Below are 24,890 nucleotides of genomic sequence, written 5' to 3'. Positions count from 1 at the left end.
GATTATGTGTATTAACTTACAGTTAATATTTCAATTGATTTAAGACTTAAGATTAATATTAATATTAAAATATATTGATGTTAATATCAATTATAGTAGTTAATTGAAGTATTTTATTGCCATGTCTTCTTTCTTCTATCTTGTAACTCTGCATAAAATTTTGCCTTGCAAAGGTGCAAGGGATGTAAAGTAAATTTACAAAGTTGAGTAACAGTCAGAACAATCATTTTACAATATTATCTTAGTATTGTCTTTGCTTCTGGAAGATAGCTTGAATTTGTTTAAAGTCATTCTTCATTACCTGCCCACCCTTCCTGGAACTGAGGTCTATTTTCTGTCTTTATCCTTGAATCTTCTTTAGATTATGTAGAAATGGAACCATATACAGTGTTTTACATAGGATTACTTTTATAAACATGACACTTTTGACATTCCTCCAGGATACAATTCAAATATTTTTGTTCCCTTTATTACATAATGATATCTCATTGTATGGCCATACACTATGTGTTACTCATTCTCTCATTGACACACATTGGTTTGTTTCTTAATTCTACTAGCATAGGAAATTATCTTTGAATATTCACTCCACTTTATGTTTGCTTGGAATAGATTCCTAGGTATAGAGTGAATGAAGAGCATGAGAAGCTTATATCAAGTATTTTAAATCAAAACATATAACTTCTTTGTTCGCTTGTTTGTTTCTATGGCAACAAGGGTTTTTAATGCAACCCTAGCCTGGCTTTAGATTCTGATACACAGCTGAAGGTAAGTCTCCTGATCCTCCTGCCTCCATGGCCCCAGTATTGGGATTCCATGCATATGGCAGCATGCCTGGGTGGCAAAGTACTTTAGAAAATAGAGCTACTACTTACTAGACATAATATCAACATTGTATGAGTATTCTCATTTCTTTTGTTAGAAAACTGTGAGGGGGGCACAGATATCCAACGTGCCATGATAAATGTGGTGTAAATATTAAAAGAGAAAGAGAGCACAAATTTCAAAAAACTGTATGAGAATAACGTATGAGAATTCCCAAATTCTCACATTACTCAGAAAATACAAAAGATACAATACATCCTGTGATAAATTTAAACATGAATCATTTAAAACCAAAGACAGAGAAGAACATGAAGCCATCAAGAAAAAGAAAGACTTATCAGAAGTAATGAAGGCCATATGGCGTGGGATAATAAAGTCAGAAACTCTAGAGCAGAAAAAGATTGTGAAATGAAAGTCCTATATGCAAGAAAATACACAGTGCCCTAAGAATAAATTGATGGACTTTAATCATTACTGTGTAAAACATCTTCAGATAAATATTATATAATCATTTCCTACATTGATTCTAACATGTTATTTTAATGTTCTTAACCAGTTGCAAATATGTGTGTGTGTCTGTGTGCGTGCATATGTGTTGATTTTATTATCACATACTTTTTGATGTCTTAGAGATTTCATAACAACATTTTTGCAAAAATGTATAATTTTGTACCAGTCCTTCACACACACGTACACTTTTTATAAAATATATAATATTCAATTATAAAAATAATATATATGGAGTCTGTAATATCTTAACATCAATGGCAGTCACTGCATTATTGTGAGACATGACTTATCATTTGACAATGAACAAAAACCTTGTGGTTTCAAATTGCAGTAAAATCTGAAATGAACAAGCTTCAGGACTGTAAATGTGATTCATAAGAATAGGATTCAATGCCTATCACCAAGAGGCTCCAGATTAATGGCCCTTTCAACCAGCCCTCCACTGGAAACCTTCTGATGAAACCATCCTGAGTAATTCCATTACCATACCAAAAGCTCTTGATTGCATGAGTATCCTTGTTTCAACTATTATAAACTTAGTAAAGTACAGTAAGTTATATTCTAGAACACATACTATATTATATACTTATTCTTCACAAACCACGAGCCAACTATTAGGATAATAGTAAAAATTGCTTGGTCATTCATGGTGCATCTTGAATGAATTGAGGGAAAAACAAGTAATCAACATTTTTGTGAATATCTTATACTCTAAAGGTATATTTCAAGCTTGGGTAGACATGAATTTTTTAAAAGAACATACATAAAAATAAATGAGTTACTTATTTTCAGAACAAAATTTGAGTCTGGGCATGGTTGTCCATGCCTTTAATTCCAGCATTCAGAACACAGAGGCAGGTAGATCTCTGTGAATCCTGGGCCAGACTAGTCCATATGAAAATAAAAGATATCTCTTCAGTTTATACTTCAGTTCAAAAAAGTTAAACAATCATATAAAAATAAAATAATACTATCAAAATACCGGAAGAAAATGCTTGTAAGCCAAACACCATACAGTGGTCGTTTATTTGTCAATCTAAAGTATAAAGACTGACTAGAGCCATAATAAAATAAATAAAATTAAACACAAATATGAAGAAAGAATTTGCAACATACATAGCCATACCAAAGAAAGGACTGGACATCTTTATATGCATTGTTTTCACATGCTGGCCATTAATTTAATTATAAAGCAGGAAAATAGGAATAAAGTTGTTTAAGATGAGATCAGCATTCTGACACACAACAAAATATAATTTGTTGCTAATATTTTAATAATGGTGAGTAAAATTTGTTAGTAGAAAGGTAAATTAGTAGAATCCTCTAAGCAGATATTTTAATAACAACTCAACATTCACAGAATGTTTTCTATGATATTCCAAAAGTGCGGTGACGTCAGTATAAAATTAATGTAACTTACAACTTTCAAGAACAAATTTATTAAAGGATGATATAGTACTTTTTGATAGTGTCTTTTCAGTGTTTTTTTTTTTTTTGGAAAGAAAAAGCAGTAAGGTACGTTTTTAGTAAATGATTCAATAAAACATTTGTGTTGGTTTTAAATAATCATATACAGTAATAATGGCGTAGTTGAGACTATTCCCCCTGTTAATGCCTGCACTTTGACTTCTGAGAACAAAGATGTAAACTTAAAACGTCCGTCGTCTGTGATCTTTAAGGTGCTTGTTTTTGCATGCACACAAGCTTCTGACAATTTTGTATAAAATCGTAATCTATATATATAGCTGCATACTGAGTCATCTGTGCCAAGATTCTGACTTGTTGGCTATTTACTAATCTTCAGTAGGCAGCTTGCTGCCAGCAGGGTTTTTGTTTCACTGAGGGCTGGAAATAAGCTTTCAGAAAACACCACCTCTGACCCTGTGTCTTAGTTATAATGAAAGCTTCTTTCTAATTTAGAAGTAAATTTCTGCAGGCTGGCCTTTTCCAGTTGCCTTTTTATAGCACGTATGTCCATTCTTCTTTTAAACAGTTGGATGAGAAATGCAGTCCCCTTGGAATTTTCAGTGAGTCAAGTTTCATAGACTACTTTAGCCAGTTAGTAACTCCTGACTTTTGGAAAGTTTGTGTAAAGACATCATCGCCTTTATAGAACATGTATCCTGAATCATGTGTCTATAAAGTAAACGTCTCTCACATAAGACTCATGTATGAATTTTCCATCCTCCTTTTTCGTCCCAGAGTGCAAAGTATAGATCTTCCATAGAGAAAAAAAGAACTGTAAAAAGACATCCAGATCACACATACACAATGCATTTATTCATAAGAGAAGTTTGTCGGACCGATGCACAATTTATGAAACGCCGTGCTTTCATTTCTGTCTACAGGACCAGACTCAAAGACTTGGAATCAAATGGCAATCTAATAAAGATGATGGTAGTGTTAACTTGTTAGCTCCTAAACTAGGCAAAACTCCTTCCTCTTGCCTTCCTCTGTGTAGGTAGAAAAAGGACTGAGTGTGGGGTCCCTGACGGAGGAGTTGGAGAAGAGACTGAAGGAGCTGAGTGAATTTACAGCCCCGTGAGGAGAGCAACAGTGTCAACAGGTCAAAAACCCCGGAGCTTCTAGAGACTGGACCACCAACCAAAGAGTAGACATGGAGGGACCCATTGCTCCTAATACGTATGTGGCAGAGGATGGCCTTGTTGGACACAAATGGGAGGAGCGGCCCTTGGGCCTGAGGAGGTTCGACGCCCCAGTGAAGGAGAATGCTAGGGCAGGGAGGCATAAGTGGATGGGTGGATGGGGGAGCACCCTCATAGAAGTAAAGGGAGTGGGGATGGGATAGAGAGTTTCCAGATGGGGAAACCAGTTTTCAGGGGATAACATTTGAAATGAAAATAAGTAAAATATCCAATTAAAAAAAAAAGAAAAAGTAAGCAAAGAGACACGTCTAGCGGCAATCCACGTAAATGTAATACCTGTGTATTAGATGTCCACAGTCCTGTGACTATCATGATATGAAGATCAATCTCCACCTCAAAATTACACGGAAAGCTTCATTGTCCTTTTGATTGTGTTCAAGTAATCCTCTCCTCACATTCTTATCAGACTCCAAGAACTCATGTTTTTATAAATTCATTTACTTCTGTAACTAGACTCTTCTGTTTTATATGAAGTATTAATAGTCTTACTAATATAAGGTCATATATAATAAGAAAATGGGTCATTTTTGTATTAAATTAGAAATTCAGCACTGAAACTATGTAATATCATAAATGGAAATCAATAGTTGATGTATCATGAATGGTTCTGTGAAACAACCTAGCAATATAAACAAAACAAAATAAGAGCCCAGTTCTTTCTAAGATCTTGATTAGCTTTTTCTCTTTAAGTTTCCCCATCGCTAGTCATATAAATTTAAGAGAAAGATCGTCAATATTCTGTTCATCAGCCCGGCAACATTTCCACTGCTATATGAACACTTAAAAGTAACAACAGCATTATTCTATGATCTGTGATAAATTAGACCAACTTACAGTGGTTACTGGTAGGCATTTTATCTCCTTTCTTTGTACGATATAATAATATCTTTCTTAAAATTGACATTGGAATGTTGTACATAGAAAAGGTTGTCTGCAAAAGACTTGTTTTTCTTTAAATCTGTGCATCAGGAAAACAAATCTATTCCTAAATCTAACATTTTAAAAATATTCACACAATAAAATTAAAACTGTGAAGGGCGGTGCCGTGCTACGTGACTAGAGAACTCTATTGCAGAGTGAAATCAGCAGCGCCTTTATGCTTAGCAAATGCTTTCATTTCACCTTTTGATAACACAATGGTGTAAGAACTTTACTTTTTAAGACGTCTATTGTCCTTGCTACGTTAACTGAATTATGGTTTTCTTTCTTCTACTACTAACAGGTCCTTAAGTGCTATTTGCAGATGCTAGCATAGAAATGGACTTTTCAAGACACATTCATTTTTCTCTCTGAGTCACACACTTTCATCTTTAAAGCAAATAATATACCAATCACTGTGTCCTCCCATGGTATACTAGGACTCACGGAGAATTTCCATGGCTCTAGAAGTGGATTTTATATTCATGAAAGCAGTGAATAACACCCTGCTCCCATAAACTATAGAGCCTAAGGAAGTGGTTGATTTAGTGGATATAATTTAATTTCATGCATATTTATTTATTTTTCTATATTTCACCATAAAACCTTTGATAAGTGTTCCACCCTGCATTTAAAATACTGTTTCGGAGTATGTGTACCATTCTAAGAATGGTTGACAAGTCCTGATTTATTCTATATAAGTTCAAAATGATCTAAAAAGTTCAACCAAAAGTTTGCAGAATTTCACAAATTAGTTACAACTATTTTCTCTTTGGTATCAAGTATTACAAATTACAATAGTTGTTTGGGATTTTGAGCATAAATCATACACTATGAAGCAGAGTTTTAAAACTTTTTATGACAGCTCAATAGTGTTGCCAGAAACGGTCATAAATGTGCCAAGATATATTGATGGATATTAAAGTTTTAGGGAAAAAATAAGGAGCATCTAGGCTTTATTTTTAAATGTTCAAACACATCTAGCATTAAAATAATAATTATCTCTTTATATGGCAATTCATTCTCTACCTATCATCAGCTTGGACTTACCTTCTCTTTCCACTAGACATGAACATGAGTGTCATCAAAATATACGAGATGATTTTTTTATAGCAGAACAAGAATCATAATCTAGTTTCAGTATTTGATAGGAAGTCCAGTGTTCTAAGTACTTCCTCTATTTTCCTTAGAGAAATAGGCCAGAAGTAGTGCTGACATGCTTAAGCAAGGCTGGGTCCTGTCTTACGGAAGTGGATGGAACAATCCTGGATAAACTGATAGAAGAGTCCCCTCAAGTCTACCAGGGGTCACCTGGGCTTTACATAGAACGATAATATTAAGACGGCAACTCCATTTTTCAAACTCAGTGCAAGTTCTATTCATAAATAATCTTGTTTCCTTTTTACTGAAGGAAGTACAGATTGATGAAAACAATCATTTAAATTTTCGCTATTCTGTAATTTATCTACATGGTATGGGACATAAAAGGTACTGACAAAAATAACCTTGGCAATAACTTAACTTAGGTCTAATACAAAAGACAATATATGTAAGGATTACTCTGGCTGGTAAGGTTCTTTCTAATGCTACTGGTGAAAAATTCTGAAAAGTTAATTTAAATTTATGTTTATGGTAAATTATAACTAATCATACAAATTATTGAATAAATATACTTGAGAAAACAATGCATGGGTATTTTGTAAGCAAATACTATATTACATGTAAATATATGATTATTATATCATAGATAACATTTACTATACTATAGTTACATATTAATTACTTCATTTATAATATATTCTTAATTATATATTACATTACAAAACAATATATAAAATAATATTTTGTTTTAATATAACTAATATACATTGTACAGTATATTATTTATACTATATAATATGTATAATCATATAATTATATTTTGTTATAATGATAAAATTATAATAAATAATATAATAAATAATTTAGTATAAGTAAAATTTGAGATAATGTTTTATATAAGAAACTAGACCACAGTTCACAAGCACAGTTGGATAGAAAATATTAGTTCCAGGATTCTCCAGCAGTGTAGGATGACTTCAGTCTACAACATGCTTTATATATCTCAAAAAAGTGGAAGAATTTGGAATTACAAATAATAAAAGTCTAAAGATATAGAAATACTGATTAATCTGATTTGACCATTATATAAATCTACTGAGTTATCAGAACTGTCTAAGAAATCTGTGTGTTTTATATACCAGGAGATTCAGCATAGGATAGGCACTAAATATAGTAACACTGCGTTACTAACTCAAGAAAGCAGAAACAAACAGCCATGGCAATATAAATTTGAATAATAACCAATTGATGTGAAGTGTCAGGAACAGAAAAAAATATCTATAATCTTTATTTGAAATTCTTTTAAGGTTAAAAAGCAAATTAGTGGTTATAAACTCCAGAATAGCATTTTATAGTGTGTGTGAATGTGTTTGTGTTTAATAAATAACAGAAATTATTTCAAGTGAGTATTTCTGGGATTCATATTAATTATTCTGGTAATGATCAATGAGCTCTAGTAACCACAGTATTCATATTCCTTTTAAGACTTTCTTCCTTATTCTAAATGGCTTCGAACGTATCACATATTTCAAAGGATAATTCCACAAAATTGTTTTATGAATGTAAATTCATTTCTGCATTAAGAATCAATAGAAATGTGATTCTGGAGTTTATCACTTTCATAACAGCTTAATGTGAAAATGAATCAACAAAGGTTTGAGAGGTGATGCAGTACATAAAATAATCGCTGTGCCAGCATGAAGACCCGAGGTCTGGTCCTCGGAACCCATGCAGAAGCTGGATACTTGGTGGAACCTATCTTTAACCCTAGCACTAGACAGGCAGAGACAAGAGTATCCAGCAGTTTGCCGGCCACATAGTCTAGCAGAAATGGAAAGCTGAGGGTTTAGTGAGAGACCCTGCCTCAAAATAACGGGAAGAAGTGATTCAGTAATACACTCAGTATGTCAATCTCGGGCCTACACATAGATATGCATGGACATATTACCTGTGCACATGTACACACTTGGACACACACACACACGCATGCACGCATGCATGCACACAAGCACACATGCACAATATCCGAGAAACCTCTGCATAAGGAAAACCTAATTTTTTTCCTTATAAACCCTCTACTTCCTCTCATTACCATGTAAGGTGCTAATGCTTGACCTTAAATTAAGAGAAGATTTTCGATCTGCTGGTCTGTTGGAAAGGACATGACTCCATTCTAGCCAACAAGAGATAATGTTTGCAATAGGACTGGATCAAATTCCAAGAGGTGAATACAGTGCCCCAGGATCACCAGAGGATAACATTGTACACAGATGTTGTCAGCCATCTGAACGAAGCATTTGTCAGATTTCCCAATTTAACTTTAATACACAAATAGGAGTATAGCTGTCTGTATACCACAACGAATTAAGACGTGTGACTTTTCTCTTTAAAACCAATTTATAGGGTATGCATAGAAGGAAATGGTTTATTGGGTAAGTATTCCCAAATAATCAATTTTTATTTAGAAAGCTGCTTTTATCTGTGTCACATTTTTAAGGGCTGAGAAATAAAGGCATAAAAATACCAATGACAGATAAAACTGAGAAAATTACTTTGAACAAGCTCTTCTAGAACAGAGCCGTGCATATAAATTAGATAAACACTAAAACTAGATCAAAAAGAAGTTCTTTAACTTTCATTTAAATGCATGAACAGCTGTGGCCGATCTAATGTCACTGGATATACTACCCGACAATGTGGAATATGCAGGAAAGATCTTGGGTATTTTTAAGCTCATGCCAGGCATGGCTGTGTCCCTTCAACAACAACAACAAAAAAAATGAATGAAAATCCTATGTTATCTATATGATAGGTCAATATCAAGGTTTATAGGACTTTGGGCACAGAAGTCTTCACTGTCTCTGTGACCAGAATAATTATAATGTAGAAACTAATTTGTTCCTTACAATTGCTACACCAATGAAGACAAGTCAAGTTGCAGTTTTAAACAATGCATACTGTGAATTTTTAAAAAATGCATAATTATTTTGAATTGTCTTGAACTTTCGGCAGTTTTTTTTTTTTTTTGATTTTTTGATTTTTTGGTTTTTTGAGACAGAGTTTCTCTGTTTAGTCCTGGCTGTCCTGGAACTCGCTCTGTAGACCAGGCTGGCCTCGAACTCAGAAATCTGCCTGCCTCTGCCTCCCAAGTGCTGGGATTAAAGGCGTGCGCCAGCACCGCCCGGCTTGTCTTGAACTTTAGTATCTTTAAATTTTACTGTCTCTACCTTTATTGGATGAGGTAACCTATATTCTAGTTAAATAGCTAAATCCATTATGGAAAATCTTTTGTGTCTTTAAAGGCACTAATTATATGCACTCATAACATTCATAACAACTCATAGTCATATAGGCCTTTATTGTTTTTTTACCAAATACTTTTATTTAAGTTCATTTCTCTGAAACTATCCTTTGATTGCTTTTAATGAAATTTCATCCGTTTGACGTTACACACCAAGATATTTCCCTCTCTCTCATGGTCAGTGATTTGTCCATGAGTTGATGGCCGTCACCTAGACGCTAATTATGACTTTCCAGGATTCCCTCTCCTCCTAAGCATCAACTCCTCATGATCCTCTCGTATAAAATCTCTATGAGTGTGTCGCCTGTCACAAGCCTTATATCTTTCATTCTCACCTTCAGTGATTCTTAGCTTCCGGGGACTTTTCATTCACTCCAGTGCTTTACAAACGTACTCCAGTGATAATAGTGTTGGTGTATTATTTCATGTCTCTATTTTTTAACCCTGTTCTTCTTTCCACCAAAATGTCCCTCACTCAACTCATGTTTGCTAAGCAGCAATACTCATCTTTCAAATCTTAAAGTGTCCTGTTCTCAAGAAATATTTCCTCTTCTGATAAGATTGACCATATCATGTTGAATCTAGATACTGAATTCTTGAGATGCTTCTATAATACGTCATTACCTGAATTTAACTTTTACCTCCATTAAAAAGCTACTTAGTTGAGATCTTTTAGCAGTAAGTTCACAATCTGAGGCACACAGATATAAAACTCTGGTTGTAGAGTTAACATATGAAAAGGTTGATGAGGGAACTGTTTGCATTTGAGGACTAATTTTTTTTTCCAGGGAAATTTTTAAAGTCTTTTATTGATCTAGTATTTGAAAATTTCACAGAAGTGTACAAAGTACTTCAGTCACATCTTTCTCTCTTCTCCTCATTCCCACTGGGTCCAATTAGAACTACCATTATGCACCCAGGTGGAGAGGCAGTCACTGGAGTGCAGTAACCTACAAGAGACCACGCCCCTAAAGAAAATAGACTCTCCCCTGGCAGCACTTTCAGCTAATAATAGCTCTCAGCTAGGGTGGGGCCTCATGACTTCTTCCCGATTCATCCTATCATGTTGACCAGAATGGTTATTGAATATTTAATGATTTCTAGACAAGCTACGTCACAGTTTATATCAAGAGAGACTTTATAAGGTACATATCATTTTAATATAACTTCCCAGAGATCATTGCTGTTTGAGCTATTAACAAAACCTCCAGTGCCTTAAAAGTGTTATGTATCAAGGATCTATGATAGGTCTATGAATATAAAGTCCATAGTATGCTTCTATAACAAAAGTAATGAAATGCAGAAGTAAAGGATGAATGAAATTACATGTCAGATGTAAACATTTATTCTTTCGAGTTCCTAATGCAAGATAGCATCTATCTCACTGCATAGAATTGCTTCAAGGGCATCGCACAAGTATTTGTGTGTGTGTGTGTGTGTGTGTGTGTGTGTGTGTGTGTTTTGTATGTGTATTTAAGAGAGGTGATTAAAAAGCCAATTTATGCAAGGGTGCTTAAAATTTGGGGGCAAGGATATTTTCATGATCAACACCAGTGGAATAAAAATAGAGATTAAAAATAATCTACTGAAATGTGGTAATCCTAGAAACTATGAAGTGTAAGCATGAATTCTACCTCACCTGAGCGCATACCTTCTACATGTTCTTTCTTTTCATTAGTATTTAGTACAAAAATATATCAAGAAAATCACCACTAGCATTTGCCCTCTGAGTTTATACCTATAAAACTAATCGAGTTTTACATTTAATTATTTTTATTGAATGATTTACAGAGGTCGGAATAAATATGAGAAAGCAACCCCATATTAGAAACTTGAAAGAAAGCATGCGTTTAATCATTAAAATCTTCTTATAACAAGTCGATTTGAAAAAATGTAAATTAAATATATATTGTCACATTTTCCTTTACTAAAGTAGTACAGTGGAGATCCTGTGCCATGCAACATTACCTCATAAATTATAATTCAGTCAATCAATAAAATTGTGGTGGCTCCACCCCATTTTCCTTGGGAACATATTATTTATTTATAGTTTGTGGAAATGTATGTGGGTATTTTCCTCTGGAAATTCATTGATGAGGTTTTATTTATATAATTCAATTTACCACAATCATTCAACTTGTGTTACCTTAACCCTTTGGTCTTTTGAATCACTGATGATTCTAAGACTATTGACATTTTTTCATATGCCATTGAATTTTTTTAAATGTAAAATGTCAATAATATTAATTGAAAGCCAAAAGCAAACTAGGCAAATGGTGTCTCTAGGCTTCTTTCACTTATTTTGTTTTTCAAAGATGGTACAATATTCTAGGCAACAGAACAGGCAAACTGTGGTGGTTTGAATATGCTTGGCTCAGAGAGTGGCTCTATTAGTTGGTGTGGCCTTGTTGAAGTAGGTATGGCCTTGTTAGAGAAAGTATGCCATTGTGTGGATGGGCTTTGAAACTCCACCCAATGCAGAAGAGTCAGTCTTCTCTGTCTGCCTTCAAAACAAGATGTAGAGCTCTCAGCTTCTCCAGCACCATGTGTCTGGATGCTGACACGTTCCCACCTTGATGATAATGGACTGAACCTCAGAACCTGTAAGCCAGCCCCAATTAAATGTTGTCCTTTATAAGAGTTGCCTAAGTCATGATGTCTCTTCACAGCAATGGAAACCCTAACTAAGACAGACTATTTCCATGTAACTTCCAGTCAGCTAGAAGAGTCTCAAACCCTCTAAGCAACATACTTCCTCCAAGGCCACACCTCCTCCAACAAGACCACACCATCTGTCGTGGTTTTAACATGCTCATTTGTCCTGGAACTTGTTCTGTAGACTGACCTTGAACTCAGGAGACCTGCTTGCCTCCATCTCCGGAGATTAAAGGCTAGCACTACCATGCCTGGACCTAAACTTAGCTGGGTAGGATCTGGCCCCAAAGTCACTACTTCTTTACTCTAGTTACCTCCTTGAATACAGGATTTAGCCCTTTTGCACTTCTTGGTGCCCTTTTGCTCTTTGAAGCATTTATTTTGTTTTTGTTTTTTTCTTTTTCAGCTTGCTACTTTTCATTCAAATGCTCTTTATAAGAGTGCAGAGGGGAAGAACTTCAGTACAAGGTCTAGCCTAGAGACTTTCTGTTGTATTTTGGTGAAGAAGGTTGCTGCTTTTTGTCATTGTCTGAAGAGTTTGCCTGAGGCAGGTAAAGAGATTTAGATTAATTTCATTGACAAAGAAAGTCTCAAAACAGCCTAGTAAAAATTCTCTTGTTTGCTTTCCAAACAAGGTGTCAAACTCTCAGCTCTTCTAGTTCCATGCCTACCTGGACACTGCCATGCTTCTGCCATGAAGATAATGGACAGAACCTCTGAACCTGCAAGCGAGCCCCAATTAAATGTTGTCCTTTATAAAAGTTTCCTTTGTCATAGTGTCTCTTCTCAGCAACGGAAACCCTAAATAAGACACAAACTAAGGTTAATAATTCTTTCACAGTTATTTTATCGTTCCACTTGCGGCATAAACAAATGTTTTCTTACAGAGGCATGCAATAACTTATTTTTATGGAATAGAAATATTTATTCACAGCTAATATCCTTTGTTACCGAAGCAAAACATATATGAACAGTACAATTAAAAGTCCCTTAGTCTTCTAACAAATTTTTACATTAAATGTTCCAATTATGAATTTTTATTAAATATGCCACAACACTCACACATGTGTTCATAACTCTGTTTTTTATCTGGCAAACTTTATTTGTATTTGGTAAATAGTTCTTTTTTCAAATGATTTCTCTTTGTTCTTGGGAACAATTCTCAGGGGGAACAAAGCTGTCAGAAGCATCAATTTTATGGAGCTAGGCTACTAAAAGATAAAGTGCAAATCTAAAACTTGCTGAAACAGAGCTTTTTTACTATGGAGCATGAAGAATCTTCTGTGCACATAGCATTGTGCTTAATATAAATGATGACGTATACATTTAATGTGTATTTATCAATAAAATAAATGCCCAAAGTTCTGGAAGTAAGAAACATATGAACCAATCAATATGTGTATGTATGTATGTATATGATGTATATGTACATGATTATGTACATGTATATGTCCAATGGCTATGATATGTTTATTCACAGTTTACTAAAATAAAATTATAGCAACAGTATGGAATGACTAACAAATTAGTAGAAATAATAGATGATTACAAATATCAAGGATCAGTAAAATAGGGATAGGATAAATAAAAAGGGTAGTTAAATAAATACAGAGAGAGTGATTAGCAGGAAATTAATGATCCTTATGAGTATCATAGGAAAATTGTGTAACTTCTGTTAGAATTGAAAAGCAAAGACCAGATTCACCACAAATGGAGGAAAAGCATAAACAATGCTGTAAGATTTAATTCGAGAAATTAGAATAAGTCACTTAGGAAATATTAGTAATTAACTCACAACCAGTTCTGAGCCACTCCATGTTTGAACTCTAATTTTCTCTTAATTTTCCATTTACCATTTCTTTCAAAGAAAATCAATCTCTTACTTGGTGGCATATGCCAGATGATTATCTGTGGAATATAAGAAATAAAAGCATACCACCCACCAGTTTAACAGCTTGACTTAAGAAAATAGTTCTTCATGGGAGAAAAGAAATAAAAACAAAGTCAATGAGCATTAGTCAAATTACAACAACGTATGTTCAATTAATTACATCAAACTGTCTTCCTAACCGAGAAGCAAAGCACTGTGGAAAAAGCCATAGAAATAACTTTGATTTTATTTCAAACAATTAAATAGTTGAAAAGTTGTAACAATGATGCCACCTTTCAGGTGGGTATGGTTGGTGATACACCACTATAATTCTAATACTTAAAAGTCTGAGGGAGAAGGATCTGAAGATTGAAGACAGCCTGGATTACAGAGCAAGAATGTGTCAAGTAAAAAAATGAAAGGAAGAGAGGGGGGGGAAGAAAGAAAAAGAAAGAAAGAAAGAAAGAAAGAAAGAAAGAAAGAAAGAAAGAAATTAATTTAAATGGGTATGTGATGCATTTCTAAATAGGTGTGTGATTCTCTTTTGGATTGAATCATTTGCTAGTTTTAATATTTTAATTTCTAATTTGAAATATTGTAAATTTTCATAATAACAAAATTAATATAACATTACACCAAGTTTCTAAAACCACATAGTTTTCATTAATCAGTACATTCTATATTGATACTATGATTAATATATTATAAATTATTCTAGTTTATAAAAATACATTTAGCCATCACTAAACTTTCTGCTGCTAAGAAAGCAGACATTAGGGAAAGAATTCTGTATCAGGAAAGGAATTAGATTTAGCTGTTGGTACTAATTTTGCCACACACAGATTAAACAATTCTCTTGACATCACTAACTTTAATTTCCTTACCCAAAATGAAAGCATCATTTTTGTGGTCTGTATTTTCTATTAAGTTGGATACGTGTAAATCTTATACCCTTAATCTTTTTCTAATCTAGAATAGCCTGAAAAATAGTATTGCTGTCATGATAATACTCTTCCCAAATCTCTAGGGTTATGTTTCCAAACACCAGTGTGTTTGGAAAAAGTATAGTTAGCAAGATCAAGATCTATTAAAGGACATGGCTTATCAGAGAAGGAAAGGGAATCAATAAACTGTCACTTAGACATTGATTTAATAGACATTTCAGAGAGTTTTTATATGTAAAGGGAACCCTGATTGTTACTAGCCTTGTAAAGCTTCTGAATTCACATTTTATCTTCAGAATTTCTGTGTTATCCAATTGTTCCAAAAATTGAAATAGCCATGATATAGGAACACAGGATCCTGGGGCAACTACAAAAGTAACTAAATAAAAGACATAGGACAACTGGCAATAGTCATATGTTATACAACGATATCTGACTCCATCTGAATCTCTTAAAGTGATAGCGTGAAAAAATGTGTCTCAATCAGGGTTTCTATTCCTGCACAAACATCGTGACAAAGAAGAAAGTTGAGTAGGAAAGGGTTTATTCAGCTTACACTTCCACACTGCTGTTTATCCTCAAAGGAAGTCAGGACTGGAACTGAAGCAGGTCAGGAAGCAGTAGCTGATGCAGAGGCCATGGAGGGTGTTGCTTACTGGCTTGCTTCCCCTGTTTTGCTCAGCTTGCTTTCTTATAAAACCCAGGACTACCAGCCCAGGGATGACACCACCCACAGTGGGCCCTCCCACCCTTGATCACTAATTGAGAAAATGCCTTACAGCTGGATCTCAGAAAGGTGTTTTCTCAAGGGAGGCTCCTTTCTCTGTGATAACTCCAGCTGTGTCAAGTTGACACAAAAAAACAGCCAATACAGAGTGCATTGCTCTTAAAGTACCTGAGCAATGAAAGACGTGGGAATGGTAAGACCTGTTTGCAATTTACTGCCAGATTGTGCAGAACACAGTAATTCAGACTTGCTTCTGGAAAAGAAACTTTAAGGGAAAACAGATCAAAAATGCTATCATTGTCAACATATCGATCTGAGTAAAAGTTTAATGTGCAGAAACTATTTTTACTATTTCAATGCAGGTATTCATTTGAAACTTTTATGATACATTTTTAAAGGTTTCTACTAATAGTTACCACATTCTGATTGCTAAAGCCTAAGTAATTTCTAGAATTTTCTAGAAAATTTCTAAGTTTCTACATTATGTTTTTGGTGCTGATCCTTAAATCCAAACAGGAATTATAAACGTTCTGTGCTTCCTTGTATACTCCCCATGTTAAACCCTGACGCTTATTACTGATGCCATGTTGTGCTTGCAAACAGGAGCCTAGCTAGCATGGCTGTCCTCTGAGAGACTCTACCAGCAGTTGACTGAGACAAAGGCAGATATTACAGCCAAAGAGTGAGATCAAGGACCTCTATGGAAGAGTTAGGGGGAGACCTGAAGGCGCTGAAGGGGATGGCAACCCCATAGAAAGACCAACAGTATCAACTAATCCTATCCCCTGGGGTATCCCAGAGACTAAGCCACCAACCAAAGAGCATCCATGAGCTTATCCATGCCCACTAGCACATATGTAGCAGAGGACTACCTTGTCTGGTCTCAGTGGGAGAGGTAGGAGATGCGGGTGGGTAGGTGGGTGGGTGAGGGGATTGGTGGGGTAGATGGAGGAGTACCCTCTCAGAGGCAAAAGGGAGGAAGTATGGGGTGAAGAACTTTTGAAGGGGGACTGAGAAAGGGGCAATATTAAGAACTTAAATAAGTAAGACAATTAAAAATGTTATCAGTGGTTATTTGATTTCTATTTAATACTGACATGAAATCTTGAAGAAATACACACTCTTATTTAAAATAGTTTTAAAGCATAAACCTGCACATACAAACATGTTCCCTGAAAAATAACTCTGGAACATGACTGACAACTGGGTTAGCTGACTTCCACCTCCATCTGGATGGGTTCTACTGACTCATTTGTCTCTATTTTCTGTGAGTACAAAAAATGACATACCCAACATGTATGTGTTCTCTTGTTTATTTTACAAAGGAGGCCACAAGCACAGTTCCTACCGCCACTAATTATGCAGTTTGTTTCTCCTATTTGGGGAAGCCAAAGGTGCCAATTCATCCCAAGTACAATGATGAGCTCACACCATAAAAATGTCTTCTTGATCATGTTATCTCCCCTGACAGGTAGGTATCAAAGATATGGCCATGTCTATTAAAATACGTTTACATGAGATTTCCAATGTTTTTCCACTTTGAAAGAGTGGCTCTTCTCATTGCACACAATACTTGATGAGAGAAAAAAATCAAAGTTGATTGAAAAATTAGTGTATTCCTTTGGTGCACTACATATTTTAATGCATATACTTTAAGGCTATTTGTGAAGAAGCACTGCATATTATTTGTATTGCACTTAGAAAACGAACTAAATATTGATACAGAACATTCACTACTCCATTAAGATGACCAATAAAGTCTCATTTATATTCCTGATAGTTTTGATTTGAAATAAGAGATCCAGTATATTTCAACTCAAATTAAGACAATTTAGCTTGTGATACAGATAGAAGGTGAGACAAGACGGGCGTGAGACTACAAATTTTCAAAACAATAGTGTTTAGTCAGAGTAAATGGAATCAAATGCTGACAGAATATTTAAAATGATTCTAATCTCATTATTTGAATTTCAATGAGCGTAAAAGCACATATACTTTGAAATAATTTTTCATTGAACTGTACTAAATTTATTAGCTAAATACAAGGACAGTTTACAACTCCCACTGTATAAGGTTCAGAAAAACAATCTCATATTTGTTTTGTTTAATTAAGGGAACAAGACTCGTTGATGACCTGGCATGATACATCAATGATGACAAAGGGGGGTTGTCTGTTAGTAAGAACTTTAGTTTGACAACCAATGTGTCAGCATCAGCATATGTCAAAGCATTCTAGAAATGAAGCTAGGTCCCAACCCCAGACCTTCAGAAAAAAAGTCTAAACTTCGCAAATGTCTCTGAATTCGTACATGTACCTGGAAAGTAATGTTTTACACTTAGTTGGAAGAGAAAAGAATAGAGCTAAGATGCTTAAAGGCATAACTGTATATTTCTCACCTAACTAGGCACGTAACAGTTTGTACCGCTACACATCATGGCAGGCACTGTGTGAACATTCTTGTATTTATTGCCACATGTCTCACTACAAAACTATGTGATGACATCTATTACTGAAATTTCAAGTAAACAGGTCCAAATACAAAGATTGACATAGGCATTTACTGTAAGAGGTAGCCTGGTTTGGCGACATGTACTCTTAAACATCACGTGCTTTATTGTATGGCTGTTATGAGACCCCGCATTGCATAAATAGGTTAATTTTTTGAATCTAGAACATATAGATTATACAAAAGTCCACATTTTAAAAGAAAAAGTTCTGTTTTACATTTTTTAAAACAGAACTCTGGGCAGACAAAAATTAATTAATATAAGCTACTACTTAATGTTCTACTACTTGGTGATCTGTATCTGCCAACCTGTGTTATCTAAGGTGATTAAATAGACAATTAGAAAATACAATTGTTTACAAACAATTTACACTGCAAACCAATCAGTGTAAGGTAATTCTGTACTGAGAGAAACATAGATATTAATTAATGTTGAAACTAGAATGTTCTGATGAGTGTATGCTTTTCTCTAATCTGGAAACCTTGAATAAGAAATCTAGAAATGAGCATTTGAATTTTTCTTTAGCCACAGTTCCTTTTTGATAAACTACAAAAGTAAAGCAGTTGCAGAGGAGGATCGAATAATGACCAAAAGGAAAAAAGAAAAAAAAATAAGACAAAATAGTACAGCGACTTCCTTATGTTTGAATTCACAACTAATCTGTCTAGGAATAGCCGGCATCTTCTGATCTATTGTGGTTAGTAGTGTGTTTTATGAATGACCTTAACCACAGAAAAAGGACTTGCTTGAGTCAAATGAGAAAAATTGTTAGGAGCTGGCTGCAGGGAATTTGGTGGGCCAGTTCTAGTTCTCACAATGAAAGCAGTGCAACTTTAGGAAAATCTTCTTCTCCTTCCCCCTGCCTCCCCCAAACTATACACACATTTTTATCTTGTAGCACATTTGGAGACGTATATAATCATTTCTTTGCAGTCACGCTGACTTAATGGTCTTATAAGTGAGATAAATGCCTTAGGTTTATTTGATCAATATATTTGAATTATGCCTTTAGTGTCAAGATCCTAGTCGTTTTCATTCAAAGACTCAAAGCTAAACTATAGGGCAATTTGTTTCTTTGCACCATCTAGTGGATTTAAATGACAACTGCGGCAGTACTGTAAATAACTGCAAGTCAAGCTTGTATGTCAAATTTGCAGTCGTGTGTGGATAAATGTACCTAAAATCATTATTCGACTGATCACACAACAGGACAAGTAATTATCATTCCTCCTTTTACGTAGGAAATCATTTAAACACAGGTGAACTCATTAACGAACGTTCGAAACCCCTAACAAAATAGCAGAGGATCGTCGATAGCATTTCATGAACCGAGCGAAGGACGAGCATGACAGTTGTCCCCACCGGCTCTCACAGACCCATAAAGCTCCAAGCCAGCGGTCTGCGCCGGAGCCGAAAGCCCGGCCTCCGCGCGGAGCCAGTGCGCAGGCGCAGCACCGGGCGGAAGTGGCGGGGCGGGCCCAGACCGTCAGCGAGAGGAAGAGGCCAGAACGGCAGGGTGAGGCGCTGAGACGGTTTAACGGCGAGTCAGGCTCTCGGGTGCACCACAGAATCCCGAACGTGGGTGTCGTCGGAGCCCAGCGAGCGAGCGAGCGTTGGGGCTCCGGAGCAGCGGTTGCTGTCGCCGCGGACGCCGCCGTTGCCGACCCGGAGGACGCGGCCCTGAGAGGCCTTGCAGGCCTAGCGCGGCCCGCGGAGCCCGACGAGTGTGCCGTGAGTAAAACCAGCGCCCTCTGCACAGTCGCTTAACCGATTAAGATGGAGGAGATTTCGTTGGCCAACCTGGATACTAACAAGCTGGAGGCCATCGCCCAGGAGATCTATGTAGACCTGATAGAGGATTCCTGCCTGGGATTCTGCTTTGAGGTGCACCGGGCAGTCAAATGTGGCTACTTCTACCTGGAGTTTGCAGACACTGGTAGCGTGAAGGATTTTGGCATTCAGCCAGTGGAAGACAAAGGAGCATGCCGCCTCCCGCTTTGCTCCCTTCCTGGAGAACCTGGGAATGGGCCCCAGACGGAGCTGCAGCGTTCACCTCCAGAATTCCAGTAGTCACGACATGAGAGAGGGCGACAGTGACCAGGACAATGATATAGACTGGTCCCGTGGCTTGGAGGAATAAGCTAAGTTGGAGAGAAAATAAATAAATAAATAAAAAGCAAACAAAAGTCCCATTTCCCCTTGAAGATCTTAGCATTAAAATACAAAAAACAAGAAGACAAAAAACAACAACAAACCCAAAGAGGAGAATTTAGGAATCCGGGTCCATTTGAAAGGGTATCCAGTGCCAGCCCTGAAATCCTGCACAGGAGAAGGTCCAGAGGTGGCATACTGTATTTTGAGCTCTATAAATACACGTGGATGTACAAGATCCCTGAACTGCCCATAGCACACAGGCGAGCAGCTGTGTACCCAGCCTATAAAATTCTTTTGTTTCTCAGATTTTGCATCTGCTTGATGTCAAGGGCTTCCTGCGAAGTTTGGATGCTGTTGATGGTCAGGCCGTGATCAGTCAGCTTCAGTGGACTGCTCCTCTGATTTCTAAGCCTCCAATTGGGCCTCTTTGATACAAATAGAAGTCAGGTATGAGACTTAAATACTAAAAATATTAATTCTCTTTTGAATTTGGTGGGAAGCCCTTGTGCCCTTGTCTACAAGAAGTTCAGAATCACCTGTTTTCCAAAGGTCCAGCATTTTGTGGGGACAAGGCCTCGCCTTTGACTCATCAAAAGACCTGTCTTTCCATTCCGCTGAGTGGCAAAGGTTTGGCAAAGGACAAGGTGGTTTACAATCAGCTGAAGATTTTGTTTTGATGCTGTGAGGATGAAGTATACCTCCACGATTGCATATCATCTCCACCTGGAAGACTCGTGTCTTGAATTATATACTGTGGACATAAGTTTGGTGGGACAGTCCTTTCCTACTTTTGAGTTACTGGTGATGTAACCAGTCCATGGGTCTGACTTGAACATTATGACAGGTCACTGTTCTCCAGTGGTACCACTGAACTACAGAAGGACATCATGGCCAAGCAGGAAGCTGTTTGAAAATTGAGCCAGGAGGGAACTTTTTCCATCTGCCTTCAATAATGTGAATGAGTTTAGTGCTAAGAGCCCTGAAACAGGCCTGGTTTACCTGGTATGGTTGCAGATTCCCTTCTTCAATTGGGCTGTCAGACCTCTGCTATGGTGAATAAGACTGTCTCCACCTTCTCTGCCCTCACAAATGACAGTTGGTCACTTGGTCCTCAGGACCTCCTTACAGCAGGGGCTGTTTTTTTCTTGTTGGAAGTTGGAAGGTTGGGAATTTCCTGACTTTGGAGGCAGGGTTAGATGTAAACAGGAAGTGAGTGGCATATCAAAACTGTTCTGTTTTAGTCCCTAAATGGGGGTTTATGGAGGGTGGGAGTCGTGAGGTGAGCAGAAAAGAAAGGTGCTGCTTTATTTGAAATGTTTTCTTACCTCATTCTGTGCCCCAGTAAAGGGTCCAGCCTCATCTGTCTGGCTTGGCCCTGTTCCTGTCACTGCTCCACTGCCTATCTGGTGCAGCTCATGATCCCAGGTGCTGCTTGCCACTCTAGGTTTTATCTTGACCAGTTTCAGCTCATCTTCCAGTGCTCCTGCTCTGAAGCCTACACAAGTTTCCTTTTTCCTTTTGTTTTGTTGTCATTTTCTAACTTTTTAAGTTCTTATGTTGGTTTTGTTTTACCTGTTTTTATGGAAGCCTTTGGGGAGAATCTCTCATGGCTCCCTCTATTTGGATTGGAATAACAACAAAAAAAAATTTCTTTTTTAAATTTACAAGGCAGTGTCATGTCTAAATGTTTCTCTTATACAAGCCTGCCTTGCTGGTATATCTCCCTGCCTTGTCATAAGTTCTTTCTTCCCATCGATACTTGGATACTGCCTCTTAGGACTTACTGCAGAACCGTGAATGCTAGCATACACAAGGAAGGAGTTGATTCTGCTCCACTTTTCTATCCCTATTGTGTATGTATCTTCCTTCTCCCAGGAGCTATTTGAACTGTGTGAACTAATTTGGATTACTGTACTCAAGAGTTAAGGAAACTATAGTGCTTGGGCCTTTAGACTATCTGTTATTGCCTTCTCAGAGTTTTACAGCTCAGGGTTAGGGCCTAGTTAAGTTTGGATCATTAGTCCAAGAATTGAGAGAACTTGAATAACACCTTGGCAGAAGCTAAAAACGCTTTTAGAAGATAACTTGCTACATGAGTTCTTTAAAAACATTCAATGAGTTCTGGGAAAAAAGCAGTCTGAGATTCCTGCTTATGTAAAATACTTGGGAAACATGAAAGGGAGAGAGGCCATGGCCCACTCACTCTTGCCTTCAGATAGGGAACTCAAATGTGACTTTAGTTTTCTTGCCTTTTCTGGTTAGAACATAAAGATGTGGGTGGTAGTTTGGGATAATGGTTTGCTCATATTACTTCCCTCTTTTGTTATTGTTTTTTAATTTCTGTCTCCAACATTTCCATTAGGGCCATAGCTCCCCACTCTGTGTAGATTAAAAGGTGGGTTCAGTCCAGCAATTATTGCCCTGAGGGAACAAACTACTTTTTTGGGAGCAAATGTTCTCCACCATATAGTTGACAGTGGTTAGGAACTCTCCCCTTCCCCTACCTTTCCTGTATCAACAGAATTCTATCCTTCCTCTTCTATTAATTGTATTGACCACCCTGTAATCCTATTATGTATCTGAGTGTATGTATATGGGGGAAAGGGGGTTCTTTAAATTTTCTGTGGTTTGTGGTTTTTTTTCTTCAGTAAATTAGTTGCCACCACCGCATGCCCAGGAGCCACTACCTGGCATTATCGCATGCTGGGATCATTGGGGGAGGGTAGTGTGAAATTCACCACTGTCCTTTGTTTTGGAGATTCTTATTTTTTAATAAGTAATCCAGTCCTATACAAATAGCTAATTAACTCTTGTGTTCCCCCTGCCCATATGGCTGCTGGTGTAAATAAATTGCATTTTCCCATTGCTAAACAATAATAAAATTAAAAAAAAATACTTTGACTCATCTTTTTAATGACATATTTGTCAGGGGTGTGCATAGCAAAATAAATGTTTTACCACTCTTGAATCTTGGTACTTGAATGGGATGTACATCAGAATCCATAGAGGAACTCTGTCCAGATTTGTTTTCTCAGTCTAGTCCTTCAAATTTAGCTGTCTACACTAAAAAAATATATATATAATTCCCTTTTTCATGTGAAATAAGAAGACGGTTAAAAAAAAAAATACAGTCCAGGCCTACTAATAATGATGTGTTGTGGTAGTTTAATTAGTGTAGAACTTGTTTTAGTATATACATCATCAGCAAACTAATTTGACAAACAAATGACACATAGCAGAAAATGCTTCTACCTTAGTTTGTCCCACTCCAGGTTTTTTATTTGCTTTTGAATAGCATATCTTAATTGTTATCTACAGTTTGAGCATTTTTTAGAAATTCTACATAAAATTTAGTACTGATCAAAGTCACTGTGTTCTACCCAGCTTTCTAATTCACTAGATAGTTGAAGGTGGGAAATAGACCAGTCAAAAGTCCTGGGAATGGGACCAGAGTAGGAAACTTCTAGTTCAGTACTTCAAATAGCCTTCAGACATGTAATACAGTATTCAGCCTTCTCTTCCATGATCCTGAGTTATAATTAAATGCAATTAACCACTTAAGACCTGCAGTCCTATTGAGATACTGTTTTAAAAGGAAATGGGGTGAAGCTCTGTTAAAGGTCATGTGACAAGTTTACTATGAAATCCTAAAAAAAAAACAAAACTTCGATTTTCCTTAGATTTCTATTTATATAGGAATTTGCTATTAAATTTGTATTTAAATTATCTGATGCAAGCATCCTATTTTGTAGAATTAGAGTTAATTTAGTTAGTCCTTCATTTTCTAAAATGATATACAGACCAAGTATGTTCTGTAGGTAATATATTGTTAGAAAAGATAAATAGTTTGTATCCCTGTATGCTGGATATAGTCATCTCAAGTTACTTGAAGTAGTAAGGATTCAGGAAAACTTGCTCTGCAGACATTTGATAACTGCCCTCTGAACCTGACTTGTCAATATTATGTTCATTTATTTAACAAAGAGCTAGTATCTACGTGCTTAAACACAATATGAAAGTGTTTTTCACATTAATGCTGAAAAGTTACATTAACAAAATGTCAGCTCTCTGCTTACCTTGACATAGTACTTCTTTAAAAGTTCGCTGTGCTGGAGAAGGTATGTCATTCATATTTCAACAGATGTTCTTGATAATTCTTCAGAGGAGAATGGGAATTATGATTTAATCATTGAAATGATATTGCACAAAAAACTGAAAGGCCTTGGAATTTAGTTTGTCTTCCCAATTTTAAAATATTTCTAGTTCGATTTGAGCCTCATTGGAAGTATGTGTGCTAAAAAAAAAAAAAAAAAAAGTCGTTAAAATTGATTTTAGAATTGAAAATGGCATGCGTCTTGCAGGCACCTGAAAGTTATTACCAGGACTAAACCCTAAAGTCATTAGATGTGACAGAAACAAACTTAAGGTGCACATAGTGGGACTCTTAAGCCAGTACTCATTTGCTTAAAATAAACTAGTAAAAATTAAGTTTCTAAAACTGTGTAGGTAGAAAAGAAAAAAGAAAGCATGATTCTTAATAACTTTATGGTGGTAGATTTGAAAATGAAAATAAATGTTTAGAATACAACTTGTCAAAGGTGATTTAAACCAGGCATGGTAGTCTTGGCTGTGACTCAGCTCCTGAAGGAGAAGTGAGGTTTGATTATCAGGAATTCAAAGGCAACCTTAACTGAATAATGATTTCAGTCAC

The 24,890-nt window shown here is 36.2% G+C and overlaps 1 protein-coding gene and 1 non-coding gene across 2 annotated transcripts; one reads left to right on the top strand and one right to left on the bottom strand.

Moving 5' to 3' along the window:
- Positions 1–16,839: 16,839 nt before the first annotated feature.
- LOC114613771 lies at positions 16,840–16,996 on the bottom strand. Its single transcript, XR_003710231.1, has one exon. It is a non-coding gene; the product is annotated as a U1 spliceosomal RNA (small nuclear RNA).
- Positions 16,997–19,491: 2,495 nt separating this feature from the next.
- Atxn7l3b (ataxin 7 like 3B) lies at positions 19,492–23,074 on the top strand. The gene has a single exon (XM_028759035.1). The coding sequence runs from the start codon at positions 19,802–19,804 to the stop codon at positions 20,093–20,095; it is 294 nt and encodes a 97-aa protein (XP_028614868.1). The 5' UTR covers positions 19,492–19,801; the 3' UTR covers positions 20,096–23,074.
- Positions 23,075–24,890: the final 1,816 nt, after the last annotated feature.

This window comes from Grammomys surdaster, unplaced genomic scaffold (assembly GCF_004785775.1).
Source record: "Grammomys surdaster isolate TR1022 unplaced genomic scaffold, NIH_TR_1.0 126271, whole genome shotgun sequence".
Taxonomy (NCBI): Eukaryota; Metazoa; Chordata; class Mammalia; order Rodentia; family Muridae; genus Grammomys; species Grammomys surdaster.
Note: the sequence above shows the minus strand (reverse complement) of the source record. Positions and strands in the feature narration are given on the sequence as shown.